Source organism: Jatropha curcas, chromosome 11 (assembly GCF_041381405.1).
Source record: "Jatropha curcas cultivar XTBG-Jc1 chromosome 11, XTBG_Jcur_1.0, whole genome shotgun sequence".
NCBI lineage: Eukaryota > Viridiplantae > Streptophyta > Magnoliopsida > Malpighiales > Euphorbiaceae > Jatropha > Jatropha curcas.
The window spans coordinates 18,876,916-18,897,645 of record NC_143161.1 but is presented as its reverse complement, the minus strand read 5'-3'; the positions used below and the strand labels follow the sequence as shown (position 1 = coordinate 18,897,645).

Sequence of the window (20,730 nt, the reverse complement as noted above, 5' to 3'; positions counted from 1 at the left end):
GATCTCTTTGTTAGCTGATATGCATGTGTTACACCCTTCTCCTGCCTTGCTTTACTGTGATAATAGATCTGCCCTTCAAATAGTAGCAAGTCCTAAATTCCATGAGTGCACTAAGCATATCGAAATTGACTGTCACATAATAAGAGAAAACGTACAATCTGGTTTACTGAAGTTGCTCCCTCTCAAATCTGCAGATCAACTTGCAGATGTGTGCCCCAAACATCTTCCTGTTCTTCCCTTTAATACTCTAATTTCCAAGCTGGGAGAAGTTAATATCTACTCTCTAGCTTGCGCCGGAGGGGGGCGGGGGTGTTAGATGATAAACCAAGTCAACAATCAAAAAGAAAAAAGGGCACCACAGTCAGTTAGAGGAAATTAGTTTGTTGCAACCAATTGTACAGCTAAGCAAATTAGTTAGCAGTAGCTTATAATTTATGCGATACATAGCTGTAAATAAAAATCAGTGTAATTATTATTTTGGTTAATATACACAAAACCAAATTCAGTTTCTTCTTTTCTCTGAAACTCCACAAATAGAGCTTAGAGTTTTGAGATTAAAAGAGATGAAGCTTGTCATAATCTTATTTCTTTTTGTTTGTTGTTTTGTTATTGAGAAATGCATGGAAGATGAAAGAAAATTATTTCGTCTCTTCAAATCTCTTTACTTGTTTCTAGGTTTCCTTTTTTAATTGCATTGATTTTATTTCCTATTCTTCTTTTGATTTTCCTATTTTGCTTCCATTGATTTTTTTTTTTTTTCTGGTTTCCATTTAAGTTTACTTCAATTGTAATAGTTAATAATAAAAGAAGAAAATTTGATTGGGTTTTAATTAAAGACTAAGAAAATTAATAATTAAAAAGGAAAAGAAAAAAAAAATTTGGAAAGTGAAGGAAAGTTGATGGAGAAGGATCAGATTGAAGAGAGAGAACTCCGCCACAAGAAAGAACAAGTCTGTTCGTTATATGCCCTATAGCCAATTCAATTGGTTATATTTTGAATATAATATTTCATGTAATAAATATTTTATTATTAGTAAAATACATTTATTTATCTTTTATATTATATTGGTTGAATCTTAGTAAAAAATAAAGTCCATGAGACAATATGCTTTGTGAAATAAATTATAATGGTATTTATAATTATGAATTTTATATTTGCATTAAAGCAATATCTCTAAATATTTCTTGTCAATATTCTTCTCATTATTATACGATGATTAGAGTTATTGAGACTAATACATATTATGTTCTTTCCTTAAGGAAGTAGTTGTTCTCATAAGTTGAGATGTATGTGATATCTAGAACTAATATGTAGTTGCTTGTTATTCAAACAAGTCTACTGAATTGACCTACATGAAAATTCCATATGGAGAGTTACCTGTATTTATGGAATACTCCAATGATAGTTGTATTTATGGAATACTCAAATGATAGTTGTGTAAGTGATCTTTTGACTTGAAATTACTAAGCTATCTTGTATGGAGATAATTATGTTTTGATTATTCGTTCATATTATTCATGAATGAATAATAAGCAATGATTTTTTTGGACATAGTAGGAACCGTATGGAGATACTTGTGTAATTAAGAGAGGATTTATCACCTTAGGTAAATCAGGAAAAATGTTCTAATTATTCTCTACTAGTATTGATTAAGAAATCTTTGCGCAAGATAGAATGAAATTAGCAAATTAAATTTGAAATTTCATTCAAATGATCAATGGTTAAGGTTACAAGAACTAACATGATTTAGTAAAGCAGACATACTTCATGTCTAATTACTAAATTAGAACATTAATGATGAAAGTATATTAATTACACTGATAAATTATGCACTGAAAGGTTAAATCAAACCACTTTGACTTTTCAAATATTTAGATAGTTTTAACATGTTGCTGGACAATGTATTTGACCTTTAAATATTAATTAAATAATTTAATTTATATTTATTGTCAACATATTTAGAACCTATAAGGTCACACGTATAAGAATGGATATGAGAAAGTGAAAACGAGAAATATAATCAAGTGTGACTTGATTACAAATTAATTTTGGGATATTAAGGGTAAAATTGTAATTTATATTTAATTACAATTTGACCTAAATTATTAATTATTGACTTAATTGATTTATGTCTAAAATTTATTAAGATAAATTTTAGATTAAATAAACATAATATTTTAATTATGATTTATTTATTTAAATAGTTAAACAAATAAATATAATTGATTAAATTGAGAATCGTATTGCTATATGCATTATGATTTATTTATTTAAAAGGTTTAAATAAATAATTATAATTTATTTATTTATGATATAAGGTTTTCATATATAAGGTTTAAGAGACGGTTTAAAGACGGTAGTTGTTGCTTATAGCCACAAAACTAAACATAGAGCGTAAGATAGCTAACATCATTATACACTCTAACCTCTCAACCTTCTAAAACAATTTTAGAGTTTTTCGATTGTCTATTCGTATGAATACTACTAAAGGCCGAACACTTAGACGGCTTGTGGTTTACAATAATTTTTAAAATAATTATATTATTTCGCTACATATTTTTTATATTGAAACTCAGTAATAGTATCAGAGCACTTATTGAGATTAATTTCGAATTAATTCATGTGCTGAGATTTGATATTTGATAAAATTAAATCTGGTGTTCTTTAAAATTTTCACAGATTTGATTTCAATTTATTTTGATTTAATTAAAAAAAAAGAAATTGAAAAAGGAAAATTTTATCGAAGAACACTGATGTTTATGTCGTCGCCGTTGCCGGACCGCCTGCCACCGAGAGCCGCGGGCGGCAGGGCTGCGTCTGGCTCGCCTGGACCCGCGCCGCTTCCCTGCAAGTGCTCTGGTGCGGAACGGTAGCCTTCTCTCTGTTTCGTTTTAATTTAAAAAAAAAATTTTTAGAAACCCCGTTTTTCCGGCGAAGCAGCGCCGTCTGAGCCAAGGCAGAGAAGGACCACGGTGTTCCGACCACCGAGGCACTGTCTCTGGCAGAGATAGCATCGTCGAAGTCCCTGGCCATAGCTGAAGCGTTGATGCTGCGGCGGCGAGGGTTTTCAGTTGAAACCACGATCTGATTTTTAGAAGATGACAGCACAATTGCGTTTTGATCCCTGAAGGTTTTCCAGATTTCACCAGGGTCTGAAATTGTTTAATTGTTTAGTAATTCTAATATGATTAGAATTAGTAAAATTGATTTATGAAACAATTTTATAAATTCTAAAATTAGTTTTAATAAGATTTGATATAGGAATAAAATTTTTTATTCATTAATTGATATTGAAAAATATCAAAAATGAAATTTTAGTAGTTGAAATTTTATTTTCAGCACATGAGACCAATAATTAATATATATTTATATTAGATAATATTTAAATGCATTTAATATGATTATTATGCATGATGGGTCATTATAAACATTAGAAAGACCTATGTGATTTGTTTTATTATATTTGGTTGAATGGTTTATGTAATTTTAAATAGAGCCTGCGTGTTCTATTTCTCTTTTATTTTGGGTTGTAAATTTTCTTATTTATTTCATTCAATTATGTAATAGTTAGATAATTAGAATATGTAAATAGAATATCATTTTGTAACCCAAGAAGAAAAGAAAAATTTTAGAAATTACATGGAGCACTGAAAAATCCGAGTCAAGGAGCTGCTATTGAGCCTTATGAAGATCTAAGAAGCTACTACCTAGGATTTTTTTACCATCTACTTTCCTTAATGGTCCAAGGAAATTAGTTTTAGAAATGTCCATAATCATCCAATTAGAATGGCATGCTAAGGGAATATGTTATGTATGTATGATATATGATATGACCATCATGCCAAAACATGAAACCTGCGATTAAATTTTAATTAAAAATCCCTTAATAAAATTTTAAGTACATATTAAGAATATGATTTATTGTCACCCATTATTATAGCATGAAAACCAAAGCTCTATTACATTTGGCTTGTTGGAAAATCCAAGGTCATTTTTAATCAAACATGTTTAATGCTATCAAATAATCTGAACAATGGTTTTACTTAACCAATTTATATGATTTGGATGAGAAAACTCATGATCATATGATATTAGGGCAAAGGTTAGGCGAAACATATTTGATATGCCTCGACAAGAGTTGTCACTTAACTAATCTAAGAGTCATATAAAGATGTGATTGATAAATTGTATTATCTACCTAAATTAATTCAATATAACTTGTTGGGAAAATCCAAGATTATATGGGTTAATAAGGATCTTAAGCCTACTAGGAGATGTAAACGCTGGATTTCCCGAATTAATAGAAAGGGCTATTAATTTCAATAAAATAGTGAGAGACCTAAATTAAAATTAAAGATCTTATTTAATTTAGTATTGCATGAAATTAATACTTGATATCTCTATAGTTGTAGATCAATTATCACTATGAGTAATAACCTATGTTTGCATAGCATACCTGATGCTAATAAATTGACTGGACCAAACTTTATTGAGTAGTATCGCAATTAGAGAATTGTTCTCATGCAAAAAAAGAGGTTATATTGTCCTTGACAAGAACAAACCTGACATTCCCACTGATGATGCTACTGAAGAAGAAAGGAATAACTTCATTTGTCATACTGATGATGATGAACATGCGGCATGAGTGATGTTAGCCAGCATGAGTTTTGAACTTCAAAAGCAACATGAGAATATGGATTCTCAAACCATTATCTTGCATCTTAGGGAGCTATTTGACTCCCAAAGTAGGTCTGAGAGGTATGAGACCTTTAAGGAATCGTTCCGTTGTAAGATGGCAGAAGGCTCTTCAGTTCGTGTACACGTTCTGAAGATGATGGCTATATTGAAAAATTGGGTCAATTAGACATTGTCATGGACCATGAGTTGAGTATTGACTTAGTCTTACAGACCTTACCACCCAATTATTCACATTTCATTTTGAATTTTAATATGAACAAGTTGGATGCTTCCTTACCTTAGTTGCTTGGTATGCTTACAACCGCTGAAGGAGCCTTTAAGAAGGATATAACTCCTATACTTATAGTTCAGTCTTCTAAGGATAAGAAAAAGGGCAAGAAGAAGCAGAATAAGAAAAAGGCACTAAATTCCAAATGGAGGTATGAGTAAAGAAAAGGGTATCTGCCACTACTGTGGCAAAGATGGCCACTGGAGGAGGAATTGTAGGAAATATCTTGCGATTGTGGAAGCAAAGAAGCTTGAAGAAGCTTCTGCTTCATGTATGTTTATGATTGAAATTAATCCTTCTATTTTAGTTTTGAGTTGATTTGAACAAGAAGAGCTTATTCCATTTGGGTATTAGATACCTAATATGATAGTCATATTAATAACGTGCAGGAACTAAAGAAAAATAGAAAATTGAGGAAAGATGGATCTATGTGTAGCTTGTGGAGCAAAGGTTGCTGCATTAGCTATAGGAACATATTTTGGCTTAGTATTAGAATTAAATAATTGTTATTTTATTTCAATACTTAGTAGAAACATTGTTTCAGTTTCATATTTAGTTTTGAATAATAGATTCAAATTTTGTTATTAAGAACAATAGTTGTTCTTTTTATAATAAAGATATTTTATGAAACTGGAATCAATACATATGATTTATATAATGTTTCTATTGATAAACTCCTCATCAACATAAACAGCAGGAAATCTAAAATAGATAATAAAACTTATCATATCTTCGGCATTGTAGACTTGGTCACATTAATAAAACAAGAATCACTAAGTTGCATAAAGAAGGTTACTTTGAATCTTTTTTATTATGAGTCATATGAAACTTGTGAATCATGTTTCATGGGTAAAAAGATTAAAATACCCTTTACATGAAAATGTGAAAGGTTAAAAGAATTATCGAACCTAATACATCCAGATGTACATGGACCAATTACTGCCTAGGCCATAGGTAGACGTGAATATGTTTCATTATATTTACTGATGACTATATATGGTTATGTGTATATATAATGAAACATAAATCTGAATTTTTGAAAAGTTCAAGGAATTCAGAAATGAAGTTGAGAAACTAACTAAAAGTATTAAAACACTTTGATTCGATCGAGGCAAAAATACTTAAGTTAAGCGTTTTGAGATTATCTATTAGAAAATGTGAATCGTACCTTATTAGATATAGTACAATCCATGATGAGTATTGTAGAATTTTCTTCATCCTTTTAAGGTAATGCAATATACATTCTAAATAGAGTTTCATCCAAATCTGTTGATAAGATTCCATGTGGGCCAACACGCTTATGTGAAGCGTTTGAGATCTGATAAGCTATGAGCTAAATCAGATAAATGTAAGTTTGTGGGATATCCAAAAGAAATTATTGGATATTATTTCAACCATCCTATTGAGAGAAAAATGTTTATCTCAAAATATGCTACCTTTCTAGAAAAGGTATTTATCCTTAAAGGAAGCAGTGAGAGCTAGGTAGAACTTGAAAAGTTCAAGAACCTCAAATACACATTAAAGATGAAACTAGAACAATAGATTGTTACATTAGATTAACACTCATAATACATTAGTTAAAGAACCACTGCGTAAATCTGTTGGGATGAGCCGTGCTCTTACAAAGGTTGGACCTTCTTATGGAGACTCGAACCTAACAAATATAAGAGAAATGTTTGACATTTTACATGCAATTGCAGCATATCGTGATTATGAAATTTATCATATTGATGTCAAAACTGCATTCTTAAATAACAAATCTAATGATTTTTGAATCAAAAGAATTTCCTAATATAGTATGCAGACTGCAAAAGTCCATTGGTAGACTTTAGCAAGCCTTTGTGGAATGAGAACATCTGTTTTAATGAAATAATTAATTAGTTTGATCACATTAAAAATAGGGATGATCTTTATGTGTATAAGAAGGTCACTGGGAGCAGAATGATATTTCTTATTTTGTATGTTGATAACATATTAATAATAGGAAATTACATTCTATTACTTTAAAATTTTGGTCATGTCATCCAAGAACTTCTCCATTTGAGAAATGGCTTATATACTTTGTATTAAAATCTATAAGGATAGATTCAATAGGCTGCTAAGATTATTTGAATCCACATATGTTGATAAAGTATTAGCATTTAGGAATCCAAAAGAGGATACCTACCTATATATCAATCTAATCTGGATGAAAGTCACTGGACTGTTGTTAAAACTATTCTTAAGTATTTAAACATAATTAAGGATATTTTTCAGTTGTGGAGAAACTGATGAACTAAGAGTTTATGGATACACTGATGCATAGGATAAAACACATGGGTAATTGGCTTTAGTGCAAGTAGGAGACTGTTAGTTATATACCCTGTAGCCAATTCAATTGATTATATTTTGGATATAATTTTTCATGTAATAAATATTTTATTATTAATAAAAGACATTTATTTATCTTTTATATTCTATTAGTTGAATCTTGGTAAAAGATAAAGTCCATGAGACAATACTGCTTTGCGAAATAAATTATAATGTGGTTATAATTATGAGTTTTATATTTGCATTAAAGTAATGTCTCTAAATATTTCTGGTCAATGTTCTCCTCATTATTAGACGATGATCAGAGTTGTTGAGACCGGTACATATATGTTCTTTTCTTAGGGGAGCAGCTGTTCTCATAAGCTGAGATATATGTGATATGTAAAATTAATATATAGGTGCTTGTTATTTAAACAAGTCCACTAAATTGACCTGCATGAGAATTCCGTATGGAGAGTTACCTATGTCTATGGAATACTTAAGCGATGGTTGTGTAAGTGATCCTTTGACTTGAAATTACTAAGCTATCTTGTATGGGGATGACTATGTTTTGATTCTTCGTTCACATTAGTCATTCATGAATAATAAGCAATGATTTTTTGGACGTAATAGGAACCGCACAGAGCTACTTGTGTCGTTAAGAGAGGATTCATCACTCTAGGTAAATCAGGGAAAATGTTCTAATTGTTCTCTACTGGTATTAATGAAAAAAATCCTTGCACAAGATAGAATGAAATTAGCAAATTAAATTTGAAATTTCATTCAAATGATCAATGGCTAAGATTAAAGGAACTAATATGATTTAGTAAAGCAGAAATACTCCATACCTAATTACTAAATCAGAACATTAATGATGAAGAGATATTAATTACACCGATAAATCATGCAGTGAAAGGTTAAGTCAAACCACATTAACTTTCCAAATATTTGGATAGTCTTGACATGTTGCTAGACAATGTACTAAACCTACAAATATTAATTAAATAATTTTATTTATATTTGTTACCAACATATTTGGAATCTAGAAGGTCACACAAATAAGAATAGATATGAGAAAGTGTATTGACTTAATCGATTTATATCTAAAATTTATTAAGATAAATATCAGATTAAATAAACCTAATATTTTAATTATAATTTATTTATTTAAATAGTTAAATTAATTAATTAAATTAATTAAATTAAAAATCGTATTGTCATATGTATTATGATCTATTTATTTAAATTGTTTAAATAAATAAATAGGTACATATATATTTTAGTTATAATTTATTTATTTAAAAGTTTTAAATAAATAATTATAATTTATTTATTTATGACCGAAAGTTTTCATATATAAGATTTAAGAGACAATCTAAAGACGGTAATTGTTGCTTATAGCCACAAAACTAAACATATAGCGTAAGATAGTTAGTCCCATTATACACTTTAACCTTTCAACCCTCTAAAATAATTTTAGAATTTTAAATTGTCCATTCGTGTAGATACTACTAGAGGCGGACACTTGGACGACTTGTTGTTTGCGACAACCTAGCCGCGTAGATTGAAGTTTCAAAAAAACTGCAAAAAATGTATTCTTTTAAACAATTTTTATTGATCTAATCGTTTAAACAGATCCTTATTGGTATAATTATATTATTCCGCTACGTATTATTGATATTGAAACTCAACATAAAAGAGAGGTAGAAGAGAGAGCGAAACTTAGGAATAAGAAATTCTTATCTTACCTCAAACCTTTTTTTTTTAGATTGACTAACGTTTATAAACATAAGAATAGAAGAATTGAAAGGAATAAATACATAAAGATAAAATAGTATGTTTTCTAAAAAATATATACAGACTAGTTATTTTTATATTTTATAAGGACATGATTATAATTTTTATAAATTATAAGTCATTTCTATTGTTTGAATGTGCAATATCTTATATTAGATTAATAGAAGCCACATTACTAAAGTGTTATATATTCCATATTAATAGACACTAATAATACTAAATCGGTTTTAGTAAATCGTAATAACAACAGAAAATAATGTTTATATTAAAATTCTATTTAATTATTATTGTACCGCATTTTATTAGAATATATGTATTTCATTAGAATTCCCTACAGAAAGTGTAATGATAAACCTCAGTTTGCTAATTAAATGTAACACAAAATTTTTTAATAAAAAAAAAGAAAATTTGAGAAGCAGAAAAACCAAAAAATACTTTTTTTTTTTTTTAATTATAAGAGCCAGTTTGTAGTTTTAGCTTTTTTTTATTTTTATTTAGATAATAAAAATTGGATTAGGTGGAGTATTATGCAATTAGCTCAAGTCCGATATGTCATGGGCTTCTTGGCCATTTGGGTCCCAAAACGTAGCTGGCCTCATCTCAAGTGAAAGTTTCCTTACAATTTCAATAGCCTAGCTTGATTTAACTTGGTCCCAAAAGTGTTCAACTGTGGGCTCCGGCCGGACTTATAGGAGTCGGTTTGTTTCTAGAAAATAAGTTATAGAAAATATTTTTCTTTCTTACAAAAGGATTTTTCAAAGTTCATTATTTCTTTCTTTTTTTTTTTCTTTTTTCGAATAATCCTTAAATTTGTGTCTTGTGATACAGATATGAGTTATTGTTTCCTGTATTTTGAGATTATTGTTACCCATATTTTTTACGATTTTATTCTTAGATCTAGTCGTTTGAGAGTTTCTGAGTTTTTTAATGGTGATTTTGTTTATGGTATTTTATTATTTGGACAGTTATGTAGAAAAAAGTGTAGATCTCCTTTTTGATAGAAGGAAGAATTTTGAAGATAATCATATCAGACTTGTAAAAAAACCATGAAGTCGAACAATAGTCATGAATCGCCACCAAGTGGAGCGAGCGATCGCCTACAACACATGTATTATGCTCTGTCAACTTGATCAGATACTTCAAATCAAGATTGTCTTTTTTAATTTTTTATATGAGTGGTTTATTAAAATATAGAAATTTATTGATATGTATTCCACATATGTTTATAGATTCCTCTTAACAAAATTTCCAGTTTGATTTCGTCTCAAAAAAACTTCTTCTGAGGTAGGAGATCCATAAACCGCTTATATAAACTATAATTAAGTGGCTAAAACTAAAATCAATCATATGGTACATGTAAATAAATAATTAATTTATTGAAAGATACATATCCCCTAATCTTTCATATGTAACCTTTTAAATAATATATTATTATATCGTGTTCAACTGAAACATTATTTAAGTTATTTATAATTTTCATGTACATTATATTTTGTATTTCAAGTAGTAATAAGTTATAAAATGTAATGTCATATTTAAATATTCATGGAAGTAAAAAGTTATTATTAAAATATAAGAAGAAACGCGTAAAAATAATAAATAGTGATAGTGATCAATGATTCATGATGTGACCAATGTTGGCCGGCACGATTATTATGGTGGATGGTGATCAGTGGCTAGTGATAGTGGTTGCTATTGATTAATAAATTAAAAAATATATATATTTATAAGATTATAATAAGTTTATTATTGTCCAGAAAATATTTTCCTCCCTTAAAAACAAAAAGTCATTTTTCTTAAAAACTTATATAGTTTTTTTTTTCGCCAAGAAAATATTTTCTATTGACTGATTTTACTGAACACTCCAAATGTCGAAAAATTTTAAAAATATTTTTTCAGTACTTACTTTTAAAAAACAACCGTAGCCTTGATATTCCTTTTCATTTAAAACCTATTATTAGGTATTTACTTTTGCTACTACCAGCTTTTGGAAAATCAAAATAAACCTATTATTAGGTATTATTAGGTATTACGTGTTTTCCATAGAAATAATGTGAATGCAAGACTTAACGATAAAGGAAGACTTCTTTTTTGTTAGAAAACTACACTTTTGTTGCAACAATAAGTCCATAAACCAAATGATACGATTGCTTGACCACAAACAAACAAACAAATATAAAAGTTTTTGAAAAACAATACAACATAACTTATAGTAAGGGTTGGTGTGACACATCACACATCACATTTTTGAAGTCTTTTTCTGCAAGACTTAATGTTAAAGGAAGACTTCTTTTTTGTTAGAAAAGTACACTTTGTTACAACAATAAGCCCATAAACCAAATAATATGATTGCCTGAGCTAGACCACAAACAAATTTTTCCCTCGGTCCCATTTTGTTTCCTTGTTTTCTTTTTTTAGATATTCCAAAATATTTACAAGTTTTTAAATTTATATATGTAAATAATTATTTTTTTCATGATAATATTTATGATTCTTCATTAAATGAAAGATATTTATTAATATCTAAATGAATTAAGGATTAAAAAGAAAAAAATAACTTTTGTTGACTAAATTCTTAATATACGTGATTTGTCAAATCATGTAAACAAAATGAAACGGAGGGAGTATATTTTCATAAGTCTAAAGTTGATTTAAAATATAAAATTATATTTCAACTTATTAACGGTATTCTTTATGCTTGATTAAAGACATACTTTGTACTTAAAAAGGAATTAAGTGGAAGATTTACATAATATTATTCAACTGGCGCACACTCAAGGGTTTCTCTCCTCCTCTTTCCTCTCTAATCTATTTATTCCAAATTTTTATTTGGGGCTACTGCTGTTAGTCAGCGGTAGGCCCATACTTAGGCATTTAGAGAGTTATATGTTTTTCTATAGAAATAATGCAAATGGAAGACTTAAAATTAAAGAAAGACTTCTTTGTTATTATGACAACTATGTGAGTCAAGTAAACCAAATAATACTTTTGCTTGACTTAAATCGACAATGACATCACGACCACTTAAATACTGACTGCATTGGCCGTCATGGTCAATCAATTGGTGGCTTGATTGGTCTTTTTTCTTATATGAGAAGTAAAAAGTTTCGAGTTTGAATCCTCTTGACTACAACTGTTTTTACCAATATCGTCAGTCAAGGGTAGGGGTACCCCTAGTTGTATAGCTCGGAATGTTATTTCTGCTCATAAAAGCTTCTAATGAATTTTAAAAAAATACTGATCGCATTTAAAATTGAATATAAACTTTATAAAATTATTTAATAAATTTATAATTTTAGAATCATCCATTTTTAATCTTTTACTTATCAAAATGAAAAGTAGAATTAATTTTGCAATTGATATTGAAAAAAAAATTGAAAGTAAATGCTATTGAATTTGTTTATACTTTCACCTTGATTAATTGAAATGGAAATAAAATTTAATCTTCCCATTGAACTTGGTAGCAATATAAAATTCGCTAATTTGCTCAAAAATTATTTTTTTGTACAATTTACACCTTAAATTTGTACAAAAAGAAATAAAAAGCTCATTTTTTTTGAAAAAATAATATTTTATATTTTTAAATTTTTAAAAATTGTAAAATTAATAAAGAAAAAATATTTAAAAGTATAAAAATGATTATAAAAAGTTACATTATTTTATGTTTGATTTAGAAAATAATGAAACAAAATATTTGATATATAAAAATTATAGAATTAGAAAAATATTTGATTATAAAATATTTATTATTTTTTTTTTGGTTATTTTTTTAATTATATATGATCTAGATCAAATATTTAATTATTTTTAATTATATTTGATTTATATCAAATAATTTATTTTTTGGATAAAAAATCACGCATTTTATTCTTTTGGTGTAAGTTTAGAGGGTAAAAATATATAAAAAAATAATAATTTTTTGACAAATTAGATATTACTCTGAAGCACTTCTAAATAAATATTAGAAATTTCAACAAGCACTAGAATAGAAGATTCAAATTAATTAGGCCCTTGTGATTTCTTTTGATTAAAAAAGTATACAAATTTTTAAACTCACAGTCATAACTCTATTAAAATTCTGTTCTTTCTTTTCCATCAGAGCACAATTTCAAAGCCCTCAACTAAATATATGTTACCTTTAAAAAAATACTTGAACTTCAATTCTTTTTTAGTTTTTAATTAACCAAAAGAAATGAAGTTTAATCTCTCTTATTATTTAAATCGATTTTTTTATTGGTATCTCACTTAAAAGGAGAAGAGTGTTAACCATTCATCCATACACTCATCGGTTATTATTTAAGTCAACTTTATTTTTAAGTCTCCTCTACAAATAAACAATACACCAGAACTTAGAGTAAATGATTGATGTGACACATTTTGGAAGACTTTTTCTGCAAACGATTATCTTTATAACGAATGTTAAATTATGTAATTTTATGGTTCTAATATAAAAGTTTTTGCAATATAAGGGTTGCCTTAGCTAGAATTTTGAGAGGAAATATTTTTTTCTAAAAAACAAAAAATCAAGAACTGAGAGAATAGAATTTCGAAATGGAGGCCTCTCATTGATTTTTCAAATTTTAATTTTTTTTTTCAATTTATAAAGTATCTAAAAAATTTAGAATGGTTAAATTTTAGGAGTCAAAAATATTCAAAAAGAAGAGTTTTTATAGAATGCTTAGTTTAACTTTTTGTAATTTTTTTAATTAAAATATAAAAATGTAATTGGATGGATGGAGGAAACTTCGCTTTACTTTGCAACACCTTTTTTCACGTCATGGACCATTTTGCTACTCCTCTCTATATATAACAAGCTAGAGCGAGTTGAAGATAAGTATTAAAAATGGATATTATTAAGAGGTATTGTTGGATATTAGTGATTTTAATCTTCTTAAGAGAGAGTTGTGATGGGTGTTTAGAGGAAGAAAGAGTTGCACTATTGCAAATAACGTCTTCCTTCAATCCTTCTTTTCTTCCTTATTTTTGGAGGATAGATAGTGTTGCCTGTTGTAATTGGGAAGGCATTGAGTGCGATGAAATTACTGGTCGAGTTACAAAATTCTACCTTTCATTCATGAGGGATCGGTCTTTACAGAATGATTTTTACCTAAATGTCTCTTTGTTTCTTCCATTTCAACAATTGAAGTATCTTCATTTAAGTGGAAATGGTATAGCTGATTGCGTTAAGAATGAAGGTCCTTTTATCTTATCATTAATTAATGATTCAAAATAATTAAATTTATGTACATTTTTAAAATGTTGTTTCATATATGCAGGTTTTGAAAGGTTGTCAACACTTTCCAATTTGGAACTTATTGATTTGAAAGAGAATTGATTAAGCAATAGTATCTTATCATCGCTGGGTGGTCTTTCATCTTTGAAATACTTAAATCTATCTCACAATAGATTGGAAGGAATAATTAATATGCCAGGTGATAACTTCACCTTTTTTTTTTTTTCTTCTTTCCATTTTGCCTCAAACTATTAATAAGAGGCAGCAGAATCGAAGGCTTTAATTATTTCTTTTAATTATTAATTTGAAGGACTAACTTTTTGTTTTCGTCTCAAACTATTAAGAATATATATATACACTGACGTGTGTTGAGATGTGCAGAATTAAATAATTTGATAGAATTGGATATAAGTTACAATGAAATCGATGGCTTCAATTCTTACCATGGTACAATATATTTTGTTTTCTTATTTACTAATATCTAACAGTTTGATCTCTTAATTAACAACTTTCTATTATTCCTCAAAAGTGTTTGACCTGAGTTATAATTTCTTTACTCTATCATTCCTAAAAGGGCTTTCATCTCTCAAAAAGCTGCATATAGGAGACAACCAGTTGGAAAGAGCATTCGATTTGAAAGGTTATTTTCCTCTCTTTATGATTTAATTTCAAGTAATTTAATTTAAAATTTATGTAATTCATGACGTAATTAGTTTTACTTTCTTATTAAGCAGAATTACATATATCTATGTGAAAGTAATTTGTTTCTCAATGCTTATTAAATATTCATTTGGTGTTTCATTTGAATCAATAGGTAATTTCACTAATTTGAAAGAGCTGTACCTGGATTATTCTATTAATGTGGATGACAACTTCCTTCAAAGCCTTGGAGCAATGATGCCTTCTGTTAAGCTTTTGTCTTTAAGGTGGCTGAATGGATCCGTACCTACTGGAGGTGATTAAATTAACTACAAAAGATGTCTCTCTGTTCAAAGACACTTAAAAAAAAAAAAAGAGCTTAGATCAGTAAAAGAATCTCTCATATTTAAAATTATCAAAAAATTCCAATATATTTTCACACACTCCTTTTTGAATTTTTATAGGTTTACTTAATTTCAAAAATTTGGAGTATTTGGACTTGAGTTATTCTGCTATCAACAATAGCTTTGGTCTACAAGACATTGGAATAATGAGGCATCTTAAAACTTTATTATTACCTGGTTGTCGACTTACTAGACCCATACCTACTGATCAAGGTATGTTCAACAGTCTCTGGCTCTCCCTTGTATCATCTCTTTCAAATAAATTAGAATTGTAACTAACCAAAGTTTTTTTTTTTTTCTTTTTTGTTGCAAAATTTCAAATATTCAGGTCCTTGCAAATTGAAGTTTCTGCAAGAGCTAGATATAAGTCACAATTATCTCAATGGTAGTTTGCCATGGTGTCTAGCAAATTTGACATCCCTCAAAAAATTCTCTCTCTCATAATAACTTTATTGGAGACATTGCTTCATCTCCTCTTACGAGATTAACATCCCTTGAATATCTAGATCTCTCTGATAATATCTTCCAAATCCCAATCTCACTCTCTCTATTTTTCAACCATTCAAATCTCAATTTTTTGGATTGTCAACTGAACACCATATATGCCATAATAGAGGCTCATAAGTTCACTCCAAAGTTTCAATTAGAGAGTCTCTACTTGTCTGGCCATGGATATGGTAGTGTAGAAATTCCCAAGTTCCTCTATTATCAGTATAATCTGCGATATGTTGATCTATCAAACAATAAAATAAGAGGAGAGTTTCCATTCTGGTTATTAGGCAACAACACAAAACTAAGGGTACTCAATTTGGCCAACAATTCTCTTTTAGGGCCATTCCAGTTACCTATTCATTCTCTTCCGAATTTGTTATTCTTGGATATTTCTGACAATAGTCTGTATGGATCCATCCCAAACAAAATTGGGACATATTTGTCAAGATTAATGGGTTTAAACATGAGGGGAAATGGTTTGAATGGGAATATTCCCCCTTCATTTGGAAATATGAGCTTTTTGGTACGTTTGGACTTATCTGACAATAGATTGTCAGGAAGTATACCTGAGCAATTGACCGTAGGTTGTATCTCATTATAAGAACTCAAACTTTCAAAGAACACTTTGCAAGGACAGATATTTTCCAAAAATGTTAATTTGGAATTTCTTGAATGGTTACAATTAGATGGCAATCTGTTCAATGGAAATATACCAAATAGTTTGTTTAATGCAACTTCATTGAGTATATTGGATGTCAGTGATAACCATCTCTCTGGAAGCATCCCAAAATGGATGGGAAGTATGTCGTCTCTTGAAATTTTAGATCTTTCACTAAACAATATTTCTAGAAGCTTACCATCTAATTTTTGCCCTTCGAAAATAAAAGAAATTCACTTGTCAAAAAATAAACTGCAAGGATCTTTGAGTGATGTATTTAATGGTGACTCTTCATTACTTACGTTAGATCTTAGCCATAATAACTTAATAGGAAAAATTCCAATGAGGATTGCCAACAATTCTAAATTGAGGTACATTCAGTTAAGTAGTAATCATTTAGAGGGTGGAATTCCAACTCAATTATGCAACTTGTATAACTTAAGCTTCATTGATCTCTCTCATAATAATCTTTCTGGTCATATTCTCCCTTGTCTGAGACTTAGTAGTGCTTGGTCTAAAGGACCTGCAAATAAAACCCTTTTATCTATGGCTATTCCTCCTGACTCACAACCTTTGGAGTTTACAAACAAGAAAGGATTCTATTCTTATCAACCAAGCACACTCCAATATTTTTCGGGGATTGATCTTTCTTGTAATAATTTTTCTGGAGAGATTCCATTTGAAATTGGAGATCTTGATACAATTCAAATGTTAAATCTATCACACAATAGTTTGACCGGATCAATTCCACAAACATTTTCAAATTTGAGGCAAATCGAGAGCTTAGATCTTTTTGACAACAATTTGGAGGGGGGAAATTCCTTCTCAAATTACTCAATTACATTTTTTAGAAGTTTTCAGTGTAGCACACAATAACTTATCTGGTAAGACACCTACAAGAGTTGCACAATTTGGAACATTTGATGAAGGCAGCTATGAGGGAAATCCTTTCCTCTGTGGATTACCACTGCCAAAAGCTTGTTATGCAACAATACCTTCATCACCAATGCCCATAAATTCAATTGATCACAATAGTGGGTTCATCGACATGGATATTTTCTATGTGAGCTTTGTGGTATCTTACATCATAGTTTTGTTGGGAATAATTGCAGTTTTATATATAAATCCATATTGGCGACAAGCTTGGCTTTACTATGTAGAATTGATATCCACCAATTGTTACTACTTTCTTGTTGACAATATTCCTTACTTATTTAAGTTTGGAGTTTCATAAGATTGTATATTATGTTTCTACATTGTCTATGGTTCATAATTCATAGTGTAACTCTTATGAATAATGAAATGTAAGGTAGAATAAAGGAAGTACTAGTAGATGCATTTAGAGCTGGAAATAGAAAACTGAACAGAAGATAGAAACAGAGTCTATGGAGATGGAGGCCAACCATACAATCCAGCATCCTCAATTCCTTCGTAGAAACAAACACAGATTTAATAAACTCTTGCTAATATCATTCCATTCTCATAAACTCTTGCTAATATCATTGCATGTTTGCTAATTGCAAACAAACACAGATTTTCAAATTATGAGAAAATGCAAAGAACATAGATTATGAACAAAATAAAAGAAAAGAGGCTCTGCATGTAAAGAGACCTCTACTAAAGAGAAAAAGGAATATTTTCAAACACAGATTATAAACAAATTCAAACACAGATTTTCAAGGCGTTTACTAAACAAAGAGGAAAAGGGAAAAAAGGGAAAGTAAGCTTACCAGTAAAAAAATGGCGATTTGCTGCTTAAGATGGATGGAGAACTAGAGCTCTGTGATTGATAAGCAAGCAGGGTCTCTTACTTGAGGGAAGTCACATTCCTATTACTTCTGAACAAAGATGGGAAGTCACCTGACATCAATCGATAAGAAGAACGATTAGAAGGACCTAGGGATTTGATAGATAGGCTAAATGACGCAGTTTTAAGTTCCTTTTTTTTTTTTTTTTTTTTTTTAATCAAAATAATTAAGGCTTTGATTACTTTTTTCCTTTTTACAAATATCAACAAAAATAAAAATTATCATTTCAATTAAGATTTTTTAAGTTTTTATTTTATTTTAAAAATTAAATTAAGATGAGCAAATTTTTGGATTACTTTTTCCCTTCATATAAATACCAACAAGAGTTAAAAAATATTTAAAAATTAAAAATAAAATTAAAATAACTTGAACTTGAAAATAGTACCAAATTTTTCAATGCAATATTGGGTTAAAGTATTTATATTTTTACTCCAACTATTATTTTCAAAATTTTACTTAATTCATAATATATTATTTTTAAATAAATAATAAGAAATTTAGACACAGATATAACAAAATATGTGGAAAAATATTAGCAACTATACAAAATGGGTTTCTATTTTCCGTTTCTACTTCGTACCTAATCTGTAGAAGCATGATACTTTTCAATGAAATTTTACAAGACCTCTACTAAGGATTGGAGGATTATTGCACTATTTGACTAATTAATGGGCTATTAATGTCACAATCCATTTTCATGGACCGGACTGGCATTAGGACCTGGGTGGGCTTAAGGCCCCCGAAGCCCGTAGTAAGCCTGTATTACTTAAAAACTCGCATTCTATTCACAATTGTGGATTCATGCCCATTAATTTATTTCATAATTATATCCAAAGTACAATCCAAATAATAAATGTCTATACTCTATTTATTCATTTACAACCCAGTTGGAATACAATTGCGGAACTCTACTTCATAATTCACTATTCTTTGCATTTACATATTCGATACAATGATTATTACTCCTATCGATCCGTATCTCGTTCGTTTGATTGGACTCCAGGGTTCTTCTTTCCATCTATTACCTGGGGAGGTTGGAGGGGGAGGGGGTGAGTACTAGACTCAGTGAGTAGGATTAGATAACCCTCTCACCCCACACAATCATACAAATGCTAAAATATTTTCATGTGGTCACCCGTTTAATTATATGATAATGCAATTTGTCACACAAATGGCAATACAACAGCAATCACAGTTATTATCACCTTCATATAATCATATCACGTTGAAATTAGTCAGTGGAGTCACTTAAACTCGATGAGCCGTCCTCCCACATGGCCCATTCACTCACATGTGCACCAGGGAGCCAATTCCCTATTCTGGCTGATCGGTATAATCCTCACACTGTCGGTCCTCTGATTACTTTTCTAGTCTCTCTCTCTCTTTGTTTTTGTTTTTAAAAAAAAATGCCAACAAGAGGCAACCCGGTGGTCTCCATCCAATCTAGATTATCAAGTGCTCACAACAGGAGGCCACCCTGCGGGCTTCAATCAAATCTAGATTATCAGGTGCCAACAACAAGAAGCCATCCTGTGGTTTTTCATATCATACAGATCATAACAGTAGGTGCACACGGGGGCGCCGATCTCCCATTTACCCGGCCAAATTTCATATCATAATCAGGATCCATATCACATATACCATTCTCACAAACCCATGGTGACCCACTTCATCCCAATTCCACACAAACAAGGCACAACAATATCACATCACAAGTAATCAAGCAATATTTAATATTAACAAATAGTGCATCACAATATGGCACTTATGCATGATAACATTTAGCCGTGAATGCATGAATGCAGGCGGATGAGGCGAATTATCTAACACTACTCACAGTTTATTATTGTCCTTTAAAGGACTATCTTGATTACTGCCTGCTCTCAGCTTTGATTTTGATGTTCTGGAACTTCACAAGCATCTAGAAGGAAAATTCTAAGTCAGAATTCTAATTCAAGAAATTAAATCCTTATTCGCTAAATAATTAAAGCCGGTATTTACTTTATTATACTATATAAATTCAGTACTCTTGTTTATTGGTTTATTTGTTTATCTCTTTCATATAAGTGTCGTTAGTAATTTAATGTTCCATAATAACGATAATATGAGCAACATTAGTCAATGGTATTAGTTATATTAAAAATTTTAATTATTCCCATTTAATATTTTAACTAGTCCAGTTCTTTAATAATTATTTTTTTCGAAAATTCCAACATTACTCATCTCTACCTATCGGACTGTCCTAATAATCACACATTACAATATAATCGACTTATACCACCAATGTACTTTAATTGTTATTTTCCTTTTATAATTTAATTAATCATAATTAACAATATCTACGTATTAATTTGATTGCTAATTTGTAATTTAAGCATTTTTATTTTCTGTGAAAGTCTTTATTATCCATTAACTACCTAGAAGTCCGATTCTACATACAATG

At 29.4% G+C, this 20,730-nt stretch overlaps 2 protein-coding genes across 3 annotated transcripts in view; one reads left to right on the top strand and one right to left on the bottom strand.

The window, feature by feature from the left end:
* LOC119371004 (uncharacterized) overlaps positions 1–15,261 on the bottom strand; it is a 44,417-nt gene extending 29,156 nt beyond the window's left edge. The window contains exons 1-2 of one of the 2 annotated variants that reach the window (XM_089716138.1): positions 15,130–15,256; positions 156–283 (exon numbers count right to left, since the gene is read on the bottom strand). The gene's annotated coding sequence lies outside the window, so the exon portion shown is untranslated. Of the gene's footprint in view, positions 1–155; positions 284–15,129 lie in introns of both variants that reach the window. The other variant, XM_089716137.1, reaches the window with a different exon arrangement.
* LOC105629882 (cuscuta receptor 1) lies at positions 13,662–17,764 on the top strand. The gene is given in 9 exon segments (XM_089716136.1): positions 13,662–14,248; positions 14,330–14,485; positions 14,668–14,733; positions 14,861–14,926; positions 15,101–15,241; positions 15,390–15,542; positions 15,658–15,760; positions 15,762–17,289; positions 17,291–17,764. Coding segments are annotated over 9 exon segments (2,988 nt in total). The 5' UTR covers positions 13,662–13,896; the 3' UTR covers positions 17,714–17,764.
* The last annotated feature ends 2,966 nt before the right edge of the window (positions 17,765–20,730 follow it).